The sequence below is a fragment of the Neofelis nebulosa genome, chromosome 15, assembly GCF_028018385.1.
Source record: "Neofelis nebulosa isolate mNeoNeb1 chromosome 15, mNeoNeb1.pri, whole genome shotgun sequence".
NCBI lineage: Eukaryota > Metazoa > Chordata > Mammalia > Carnivora > Felidae > Neofelis > Neofelis nebulosa.
Window position 1 is genome coordinate 36,905,833 of NC_080796.1, and position 12,545 is coordinate 36,918,377.

Consider the following 12,545-nt stretch of genomic DNA (forward strand, 5'->3'; position numbering starts at 1 on the left):
ACATTTTGAAAGTACTGGTTCCCTGAGTTATAGTGACAAATCACATTTGTTACTATCACCACCAATCTCAGCAGAATATTCTTTAGGTCTTGGGGAACTGTCAAGCTCAAAGTAGCAGATACAAGTTCTCCAAAATTCAGGCATCTGGCTGGCATCAGGTGGTAGAGCATATGACTCTTGATCGCAGGGTCCGGAGTTCAAAACCCTCATTAGATGTAAAGATTACTTTAAAAAAGAAAAAAAAAAAAAAAAAAGGTTCTCCAGGATTCTAATCTGGCACTGAAAACTCAAAGTTTATCATTGGCAACAAACACTGTCAGCTGTTTTCCTTAAAGTGTCAGCTCACTTTGTTTGCGTTTGAAAACCATTTGCCAAATACCCAAATCTGAATAATGACAGTTTGTCTGTCAATTGTTCTTTCAAGCAAAAATGATGTCCCAAGAGAAAAGCTGCTAGTTCATAGCTCAAACAAGTGCTCTTCCTCAAGACAACCATGGCAATTCAGTTAGGCAGATGTGTTTTATGTATACTTCCATTTTTTCACACAGAATATAAGAAAGACATGTAGCAAAGGGTGGAGATTTGATAAAAATTAATAGTTTTTACTGCTTTATCATGGGCATTCCTAGGTAAAAATAGCATTGGAATTACTGCAAGTATGTGGCATGATTCCTGTTACGGTCTGGTATCACTGTCTTGATTCACGCTCAGGCAAGGCAGTTTTACCTATCACTGCTTTTGCATCATTAGTGCAAATGTCAACACAGTGAAAAAGGCAAATAATTTCCTAGACTATTGCAAAAATAATTTCTGCCTTGGTGACCCCCTGAGAAGATCTCTAGAATACCCAAGGGTCTAAAGACCATACTTGGAGAGCCACTGATCTATATATCATTCAATAAGATTGACAATAGAGTTACATACAAATTAAATTTGGGAACAGCTATGCAATCTGCATCACCATTGAATGTTGACTTCCAAGTTCCTCAGAAAAGACAATATATTAAAAAGAAAATTATTTCCTCAAGATCATATCCTAAGCCAAACTTAAAGGTAGATTAGACTATACAATTCTAGAATAGGGATCAGCAAACTTCTTTTCTGAGGACCAGAGAGTGAATATTTTAGGTTTTGTGGGCCACATGATCTATGTCACAACAAATCAACTCTGTTGTTGTAGTACAAAAGCAGCCACAGATAATATGTAAATGAATACGCATGGCTGTGTTCCAGTAACACTTTATTTATGGATGTTGAAATGTGAATTCCATGTAATTTTCACATGCCATAAAATAATATCCTTTTGAATACTGTCAACCATTTTAAAATGTAAAAACCATTCTTAGCTATTAGGTCACATAAAAACAAGTGGCAGGTCAGATTTGGCCCACAGGCCATAGTTTGTCAACTTATTATAGACTTAAATTGCTTACTTCATTTCAAATAAAGTAAGTTAGGGTAAAAACATGTTACTGGCAGCTAAACTCAAATTTCAAATCAACTTTAGACACTACTTTGGCACCCTGTCAACATATCCTGTTTTCAGGGGCTTTTCTCAAATCTGTGGAATGCCCATAAAGAACTAATTTTGTTCCCTACAAGCAAAACACTTCATTAAATCCACAAGCTGAGAAGAGATTCATTGGATCTGGTGGAAATCTTTTCAATCTCTGACATTTCAACTGTACAGACAGTTCTTCAAAATCAGAATCTTTTAAAGCAATCTACAAAATTATTTAACCACTGTTCTGAGAAATATATAAATTTCATAAGAGATTTTTTTTAATGATTTCAAAACATTTTATATATTCCAATGCACACTTATTTCCTTAAATGGGGGTATTATATAACCTGGTCCATTGATATTAATAAACAAATAGACAAAGTTTAAAAAATAAGTTCTGGTTTATACAGCTAATCATAAAAGAAAGGAAACACTGTTATAGATCTTTTGTCTGCTCTCCAGTGTCTTGTCACTATAACCTTCACATCATCTATCACACTGTACTGTTTCATGTTTTGCCTGATTTTCCTTTCCAACAGGAACAATAATACCAAAGGGCAAAGGGGTAGAATTATGTGTACTCAGTTTCTTGGCTTTTGACCACAAAAATCTAGTGGCATAGTCTTATTTCCTCTCTTACCTTTCCAATCTTATTTTGTTAGCAAAGGAAATCATGATTACATAAAATTGGATCAGAAGAGCAAGACCAGCAAAATACCTGGGAAGAATATCAGATAATGAAATAAAGTAATAATTAATAATAATATTCAAATAATTTCCTTTCCAAATTCTACCTAATTCTAAATGAAGAATCTTTCAAAGTGAGCAAAGAAAAACTAGCATGTTAGAAAGAGGAATTTTTCTAGCCCAACTACGAGAGGAGCAAAGGGAAGCAAAAAGACTTCTGATTTAACCCTTTTGGAAGACAATTTGACAATGCATATCAGATGCAGAAAATCTTTATACCTTTGACACAGAAATTCAACAATTATACCAAAAATAACCAGAGATACGATCAAAGATCTATATTTGAGAATAATCATCACAAAAATTAGTGAAAATTTGGAAATAACCAATTCCTAACAATAAGAGATTATGGTACATCCCTTTGATAAAATATTATACAGCTATTAAAAATTATGTTACAAACGAATATTTAATGCTAAAGTATTCATGATCTATTATGCAAAAATAATAAACTGCAAAGCAGTATATACATATACTATAATTCTAATTTTAAAACAAAACCAGAAAAAAAGGCTAGAGAGGTAGCCTAACAGTAATTTTCTCTGTATGGTGGGATCACAGGTGACTCTTACCACATCGCTTACATGTGTATGACAAGCTCTTAAGGCTCTGTATTTGAAGGCTATCAAAGGAGATGCAACAAGGGCTAAAACTGGGAATTTGTTTGTGAACGAATATATGCTATACAAACATAATTTATGCAATATAGGCCCATACGTATCACCCAGCAGCCAGTGCCAAGGAATTCCTAACTTAAGAGAGAAGACAGAAACGATGACAGACAGATTTGTCTGAAGCAGACTAACCCTTGACATTTCTTCCTCGTCTACCTTCTTCCTTGATGCACCCTACCATATCTCAACCATATCATAAGCCGAACCCTATCATACCTCAACCATACACTGCAACCAATCATCTTCTAGGAAATCTCTTCTGCATTTAAGCAATTTCTAAATTCCCTTCTTCTCAATGAAGTATTCCCCAATCACCTCAAGAACGCTCCCCTTTCACTACCACAGTAATGAATTATTTATACACACACACACACACACACACACACACACACACTCAGTACCTAGTTTTTTTCCACCTTATATCCTTAATACAGCTACTTATCACAGTGCTTGCTCACCTCCTTGAATTCACGGTCCTGTCATTCAACCTGTTTTATACAAAGCTAAATAGAAATATCACGGAAAGTGGAGACTAGCTTCCTAAAACCCAGAAAGAAAGCTAATAAGATAGAGCAGCAAACAAGAGGTTCTCAGTTAAGGTGAGTAGGAAGAACACTGTGGATAAGGCAGGGCAACAACTGACAATTCAGACACTATTTGTCAAAAGTTAAACCAACCTGAAGTCAATCCATGTTTAAAGGGGCCCTCTGGAGCCATCATGAGAGTAAAAGGTACATCCTTCACCAACACCATCAAGACAAAAACCTAAGCCTTTTTGGGAAGGGATGGGAGGGGGAAGAGTCAAAGGTTCTATGAAAGCGTTCTGCCTCCAGGTTCATATCACAGAGATTCAAGTCTCAGGGCTATTAGAGGGCCCCAGGTGACCGGTTAAAAAGCAGCTACAGACATGAGGGGTTTATATAGCATCCCAGTTCACCTACCTACCTTCACCTTCTGTGCTTTGAACTGCTCAGAGTAGGGCAGTCTAGTGAAATCTGTCTAGGACACCACCTCTGAAAGACAGGCACCAGGGGAAAAGGTTGAGTTGCTATAGAATAAATCTTTATACTATAAACTATCAGAAATCTGTATTTGAAGACCATCTGCAAAAAGAGATCGGTTTCCTTTAGAACAACAGGTGGTCTCTCATGGTCAACTATATATAAAATACATGGCCTCATTATTATTAGCTGATAGCTTTCACTGAGCACTGAGGTTCAGTCAACGAAAGGGAATTTCTACTTTTCCTAGTAGCAATGACTCATGCTTCACACACAAAGCAAAATATCTAGCCAGCAGAACAAAGGTCACCCTGAGGGAGAAGACATACATATCAATCTCCATTAAGAAACAAGCCCTTATAAATATGATTTTAGGCGAATACCCAAATCTCATAATTAAGATTCCTGTACCTGATTATCAACTTATCATTTAGAAATAGCCACTGTTACTAAGAAGTACCATTCTTTTGATATTTCACATTTTTATAATGTCCTGGGGACAAGTCTTTGCTTCACCCTTGAAAATTTATGAAAAGAGGATGAGAAAATCACTGCATATTTGGTGAAAAACGGAATAAGTTCAGAAAGTAACATATCAATCAAAATTACAGCCGTAATACTGTTATCTTCTCATGAACAACAAAGATCTATGAGTTGGCTTTCCTTTCTATCTAATGAACTTCTTATGCTGCTACTCTTCATAATCTCTGCAAATCAATCCTGCTACCAGAGCACAAGCCGCTCACACTGGGAGTTCTATACCAAATATGTATTCTCACTGCCTCCCTCTCCATAAAACTAAATCTCTTCTTTCAAAATATATTTTTTATGATTGCTACTGAATACCCGGAGTGCCTAGACTGCCTTAGGCACATGGCTTAACTTCTCTGAAATTCCAATTTTTAATTGTGGAATAAGGGATTTATCTGTGTCATTCTTGATGTTCTTTCTACTCTCAAACACTTCCCATGACATATTATCAATTTCTTTTATTTGCCCCACCCAACCCCTAAAATCCAATATTATCCTCAATAGCCCTACGGTTTATAAGAGTCAATATTTACAATTTGTATCATTTGTTTTACATGCACACATACAATGACACCTTCTCATTTATGTTTATCTTGAGAATAGTAATCTGTTCTTTTTTACCTATTTTAAACTCCTTCACCAAAGAAAATTCAACTAACAAGGGAAAATAGATAAACGTTAGGCAGATAAGCACTTAAGAGAAAAAGGAACTTCTAACTGAATAAGCATACTCTATCATAATACAAGAGGGCCTAGAATAATCGCAGTAACAAGATTTAGGGTTCTCATGGTGCCACCTAGTGGATACTCGCACTAAATCCTACTTTAAATTTAAAATTCCTTTCAATTAGGCTTTCTGTATTTTTGTCATCTTACACTACTCCATGGTGCACACACTTCAAGTTCGTCTCAAAAATAGATTTAGGCTACTAAGTGGTGAACCAACTTAAGAATATTCCTTTTTAAAATGAACCTGCCTGGGGCACCTGGGTGGCGCAGTCGGTTAAGCGTCCGACTTCAGCCAGGTCACGATCTCGCGGTCCGTGAGTTCGAGCCCCGCGTCAGGCTCTGGGCTGATGGCTCAGAGCCTGGAGCCTGTTTCCGATTCTGTGTCTCCCTCTCTCTGCCCCTCCCCCGTTCATGCTATGTCTCTCTCTGTCCCAAAAATAAATAAAAAACGTTGAAAAAAAAAATTTAAAAAAAAAAAAAAAAAAAATGAACCTGCCTGAAAGCATCAACTATGAATCAACCAAATGAAATACAAATAATAAAAAGAAAAATATAATAATAAAATGACACTTTGATACAGAAGATTTTTTCTCAAACTTAAATAACTAGACACCTTTCCAATTAGTCTCCCTTAATGCTTTAAAACTAATCAAAATTATCCAAATTAATACAGTTTACCTCTAACCTTCAAGATTTAATGGAAAGAATTCTTATCCCACCATCAAATAAAAATACAAATCTTGAACTGAGAGTGATTTTAGAGATCCCTTACACAGACCAGAAATAGATGCTATTCTCAAAATGTACATCTCATTTACTCTAAAATGGTTCATTCAAGACAGGTTAATAGATTCTTTCTTGTGTCTACAATTGCTACAATTGAACATCCAGGGAGCTCTTAATCCACAATTTACAGGCCACACACACACACACACACACACACACACAAAGGTAGATCTGGCTACTCCCAGGAGACATTGAAGAATATTCCACACATGAGATGTTACATATAAGAAACTGACCTCTCAGTTTCTATTTGTGATTACGATCATCTAATTATTTTCTCTGGTTTGCTGCGTACACCTGGAAAATGTCCCTCCCACAACTGCAAAGGAAGTCAAGTCACGTATTAGGAAGAGGAAATGACACAGGTTACCAGATGAGAGTCTACCAACATCAAAGGCTCCAATATCAAGGCCATCATGGCAGTAAAGCAACCTACATCCTTCAAACGGGCCAACAGATGAGAGAAACATGTCAAGAAGCTCAATTCCCATGCACCATTTTGGCCAGGTTTCTACAAATGTCATGGTAACTTCATAGCTAAGTTTAATCAAACGAAAAGATGCAAGTTTAAAAAGGAAATAAGATGTTAACAATCAAGTAAATCTTCTTTCATCTTTAAATATATATATAGTTTAATTTCTCTGGACAAAGGATATGAAAAGTACCAGCATTTCATTTTAAAAACATAAAACAATATAAACTTTTTATCTAAAAACCTACTGAATAATTTTATAATTCTCAATTTCATATTAGATAAAATACACTTACCAGTTAATCACCAAATTATTTGTTTTATGGAACCTTAAAGGGGTTTCCACTATCCCATTACAATCAAATGACAATTTTTTTCAAAGTCATTAATCCAGCTCTTTATGTTTTCCTCAGAAAACTTTCCTTCAAGGTAAATTAAGACCTGTTGATTGCATTTTTATGGTACTAATAAAAATAATGATCATTTAGCCTCTACATCTGTTCTCTGAGAGGTGATATACTTGCCATGTCATTCTAACTCTACCGAAGGACCTTGAAACAGCAGACTATATATTAAGATTTGCCCCTCTGGCTCATTTCGCTGGCAAACTAAATCACAAGTGTGAAAAATGAATACACCTTTGAAACACCGTTTAAAATACTACACTCAGAGGAGATGTTATGGAGTGAATCACCTCCTCTCATTTTGGCTCTAAATCCAAACCCTGAGCACTTGCCACCACAATCCCTCTACAACCCTCTGTTTCACTGCATACCTGTGGGGCTTGGTGGGCTGCCAGCTTTCCCTGCTCTTTTGCTAGCACAGGCCCTCTCCCTTGGTTGTCTCTGGGGTTTGCAGACCTTTTGGTAGGAAAGTATATCTTCCACTTACCCAGTATGCCAGACAATCTCATGATATTTAAAAGTCATTTCCCCTCTCAAATAACAATGAATTTGCAAGCTGTTTGACACTCCGATCTGTATTTGTCAACAAGGTCTTTCAGCAGGATTAATTAGTCAGGCGTAAAGGCTTTTAAAGGGAGGGGGGATTAAAAAAAATCTAAGCTTTAACTGCCTTTCCAGTTCCATGTTTTGCATTCTTCATGGATCACAGTGTGTTTCAGAGATGGTAATACAGCTGGAAAACTAAGCTATGCACTGAAAGGATAAAATGTCAGTATTACTTTTAGGTAGCGTAAGTCTTTTCTGATGTTTTTAACAAAAAGGTAGCCCCTAATTTCTCTCATAAAAGCATATTCCTAAAAGATAAATCCTTTCGTGGGGCACCTGGGTGGCTCAGTAGGTGGGGCGTCGGACTCTTGATTTCAGCTCAGGTCATGATGTCATGGTTTGTAAGGTCAAGCCCTGCATGGGGGTGGGAAGGGATTCTCTCTCTCCCTCTCTCTCTGTCCCTCTCCCCCACCTCGGCTCGCCCACGCTTTCTCTCAAATAAATAAAACTAGGAAAAAAAAAAAAGATAAATCCTTTCAAGGAAAACCCATCTTTTTGAAACTTCAAAAGGTAAATTCCAAAACAACTGTTTTAGGAAGAATGGCCCATATGGCCCCAGTGTACCAGAGGCAGTCCTAGTTTCAGCTTGTTGTCTTGTACTTATTAAAGTACCCTCTTTACTTCTCAGAACTCTCCCACTCTGGACAACAAATTACAACCTCATCCTTTTTTTTTTTTTTTTTTTACCACATTTTTACCATAGTCACATTTGAACTCTGAACATTCTTCCATATTCTAGAACACCATCCCAAGAAAACTCATTCCTAATAATAATGTTCCTCTCTTCTCTTCCAGACTATAAAAAAGGACAAAAGACCTATGTATCGTTCCCATCCATGACGACCTTACACTAGAATAGGTTCCTGAGATATACATCTCCCATCATGGCTGACTCTCACCTAGTAAAAAAGGATTCTTATGAATATTAAAAGAATATAACGATTCCCAAATCACGTAACCTTAGATTCCTACAACAAAACACAAAAGGAGAGAAACTAAGAAACATTCTAAAATTTCTAAAAACTGTACTCCTCATTGAACACTCTCCTATGAATCTTTGTAACTCTATTTGTCCACTATTGGATGTCACCAAATCACCACATTTACAGGGAGAAAATACCTTCTCCCTTTTCTCAGGAACAGAGTATCTCTGAGGCAACAGCCAGATCTGGTTATCCCGAATAAGTTACCTTCCAAGAAACTAGCTCTAGAAACAATCACATTGGGATCCCCAGCAGGGAGTAGGTTTTCCAAAGCCTAGCAAGGATCACAGATCAAAACAGGTCACAGGAAAAAGGTATTTGTTTTTTCCGAAAAACATAATGGATTATAAATATGTACAATGTAAATAAATACATGTGAACAAATTACTGTAAGCAATGTTTTTCTACAACCTTGGCTGATTTATGATTTAGTATGGAGTCAAAAGTATTGAGGATCTAATGGAAACCGCTGGGCCTAAGATGCCCATACAAAACACAGAACACTAGGTGTAAGTGAACAGACTTCGCTTTTAAGTCAATGGGAGCCACCGTGAAAAACAAGAAGAGCTCATCACTTCTCAATGTGGTAGCACCAAAAGATTCCGCCTACACAACGAATGGGAATTTGCTGTTCCTACCAAATTAAGATGCCAATGTACAGCAAGAAATCTATATCAGTGTGTCTGTTGATGTATGACATCAGTACATATCCCCACAAAAACATCACTACAATGAGATTACGGCTACCTCCCATATTAGAGTCGTAAAGCATCCTCCTTAGCCATAAACTGTTATTCATGAAAGCGATCAAGAAATAGCTAGTCTATGATTTTACTTTTATATAAACCAAACCTAAGCCACTTCAAACAAATCTAATTACCTATTTTTAAAGACTCTCCCTTCCTATCCCCAAATCTTTTTTTTTTTTTTTTTTCATTCCAAAATCTTCCCTGGATGAAAACTAGCTAAGGAAATCTAAAGACCAAAATGTATGTATTTTAAATCTTCATAAAAATTCAGGGATGGCTTAACAAAGGAATAAAACAAGAGATTATACATTCTTGAATTAAAGTGATTAGAATTTAAAAAACTGCTTTGGTTTAGACTTATGTTATTATAAAACATACTAAAAACACTAGAACTGCCTTAGGTTTACTCTTTCTAGGAACATGACTAAACTTTTAAAGCCAGTTTTGAAATTAATTGTCTAAAAGTCAGATGCTGCTAAATAAACTTTAGCAAGGTATTCTTACACCAGACAATATAAATTCTGAACACTTATTATGCCATATTTCATCAAATCTAATATGCCATTAGTTGTAGGATAAGTCATTATTTTATATATCACTAAGAAAGAAAAAAGCTGTCAATTAAATGTAAGAAGGTATCATCAACCCAATATCACGCATCAAGTGATACTAGGTGATACTAAAACATGAAGAACAAAAAGCATCTTAGAATTGATAAAATACTCTTAAATTCCTACAGCCATCTATTCTTTTGCAATTCAAATACGATTTATAGTCTTCTGCAGTCAAAACCACTGCAATGAAAAAAAATTAAAATATCCTACCTTCAGTACTACACTCAGGAAAGCTGTCAACAAGGGAATCCGAATAAGCTTCCGCAGGTCCAATCAATTCAGAACCATCATTAACTATTCCACCCTAAAAAGAGAAGAATAATTGTGTATCATTGTCAGTAAGGGTTTTATTTTTAAATGAGTAATAAATTAACAATAGTTATCTCAACTGAGTACGTATAAGGATTACAGAAACCATTCATCTGTTAAACCAGATTACATTTGCCTTTAAAAAAATCAATAGAAATATCAGTATTGATTCATCAACTGTAAAAATGTACCACACCAATGCAAGATGTTAATAATAGGGGAATCTCTGTGAAAGGGAAAGGGGTATACAGAAAAGCACTATATTTTCCTCACAGTTTTTCTGTAAACTAAACTACTCTAAAAAAAATCTATTATTAAAATCTAGCATTAACCAATGCGAATTCAAAAGGAATATTATCATGTTTATATCATGTGCCTTTTTATAAAAGCATATGTATAAAGACCTATCAAAAGTACTCATTTAAAAAATGCAGAACACACACACACACACACACACACACACACACACACACACACCAGCTACAGACTATTACTCAACATCCTTAGTGTCTGGTCATTCTATTTAGTGATAAATGATGGGACTCTATTAGAAGTCATTTAATTTTATCAAATTAAAAACTAACATATATCACATAGCACCTCAGTGATTCCAGAAGCACCCTAAATTTGAAACCTATTTAGACATAATATAAAACTAAACAAACCTAAGATATTTGTATTAAAGCAACACATTTTTTAAACATTTATTTATTATTTTTGAGAGACAGAGAGAGAGCATGAACAGGGGAGGGGCAGAGAGAGGAGACACAGAATCTGAAGCAGGCTCCAGGCTCTGAGCTGTCAGCACAGAGCCTGACACGGGGCTCGAACCCATGAACCATGACATCATGACTTGAGCCAAAGTCGGACACTTAATTGACTAAGCCACCCAGGTGCCCCAAAGCAACACATTTTTAATAACAATAAAATAACTATATTTTAATAAAATATAAAAACTATTGTGATTCCTTATATGACCATTATTTTAATTCTGTATCTAGGTTTGCAAATTCAACCTTCAAAAAACTGTTTTCTCTCACTCCGTGTGCAACTAGAGAATGCTATTTATCAAGAAAGTGGTGCTGGTATGTTTTGTGCTGTGGTTTTACGACTGTTTCAATCATGAGTATAAGGACTTAAAATCCTTAAATAACTATAACTAAAATAATAGCTCTTTTGCTCCATAACATCTTTTATTCTACCTTCCACCAACAGTTCTAAGTCCCCAAACACTACTACCAGGATAGTAAAACCCACGAAAAATACAAGACCCCTTTTTCCTCTCTCCTTCAGCACAAAGAACTTAACTGTCTTTAGTTATAATCAAAAGTCTCCCTACCAGCTTATCTTTAAGAAAGAGAAATTTGAAATGGTTCCTCTAAAATTACCAAATTTTACTTCCCAGAGTGTTAAATGAACTGAAACTTTAAAAACAATTATTCCCTTTAGAAGCAAGAATTTATACACTTTATTCTATTTGTGAATTAAAATATTCAAATCACAGTTTGTATCTGAATTTTTCTCCAAAAAAGAAGAGTCTCTATTTTAGACTAAGCCATAAACCACATCTTAAGCAAATCTGCAAATATTCTGAGAATTTTACCAGACAAAGCTGATTTTATTTATAATCTCAGTTTACAGAAAGTGCCTTTCAACCATTAACTACCTCTTCTACTATCAGAGATGCGGACTTTGTTACCTATTTATAAAATGGAATTATTATTTATAACTTAATATGTTGTCAGGACTAAAAGACTTTATACATGTAAAGTGTTTAGAACAACATAAGCACTCATTTTTTATTTGTTAATATTAGCTGATATAGATCTGTTCACAAGGTAAAATAAAAACACAATACTAAAGAATACAAAAAGCTATTTTAGCTCATAATCTTAGAGAAATTTTATTTACTTCATTTAATAAACAACAAATACAGAATAAATCTTTAATTAAAATAATAAAAAACTTTCCATAGGAACTCAAGGGAAGTAGTGGAGAAATACGCCACAATTGTATTTTAATCTCTACATTAAATCTCTAGATTAATTGCTATTTTAATCTCTCGATCAAAAACATTAACCACTAGGCATTCTTTTCTATGCAGTAGAAAGAAACTTATTACACAGCATCTCAAAGTTTTTTGTTAATGAAATGTCAACCTAGGGGTGAAGGAGTCCAGGTATAATAGAATAAGAACATCAGCAAATGCTCTCCCCAAAAGACAAAGATATAACTGGAGAAAAATGTCAAAACGACCATCTGAGTGCTCTGGAAATTGACCAAAAACATATAATGAATGAAGAAGTGGTTACCCATAAAAAACCAGAAAATCACAGGTAAAAACTGTGGGAGTCTGTGGTATTCTTGCCTGGGGTTGCTCCCACCTTCTGTCCCAGCTGGGTTCCCATGGTAATTATACAAGGGCAAGGCAAGCCT

The 12,545-nt window shown here is 35.4% G+C and overlaps 1 protein-coding gene across 11 annotated transcripts in view; it reads right to left on the bottom strand.

The window, feature by feature from the left end:
- The window catches only part of RPS6KC1 (ribosomal protein S6 kinase C1), a 321,171-nt gene that overhangs the window by 267,651 nt on the left and 40,975 nt on the right, over window positions 1-12,545 (bottom strand). For all 11 annotated transcript variants that reach the window (XM_058700929.1, XM_058700930.1, XM_058700928.1 and 8 more), the window contains exon 5: window positions 10,011-10,104. In XM_058700929.1, coding sequence (XP_058556912.1) covers window positions 10,011-10,104 — 94 coding nt within the window. The remainder of the gene's footprint in view (window positions 1-10,010; window positions 10,105-12,545) is intronic.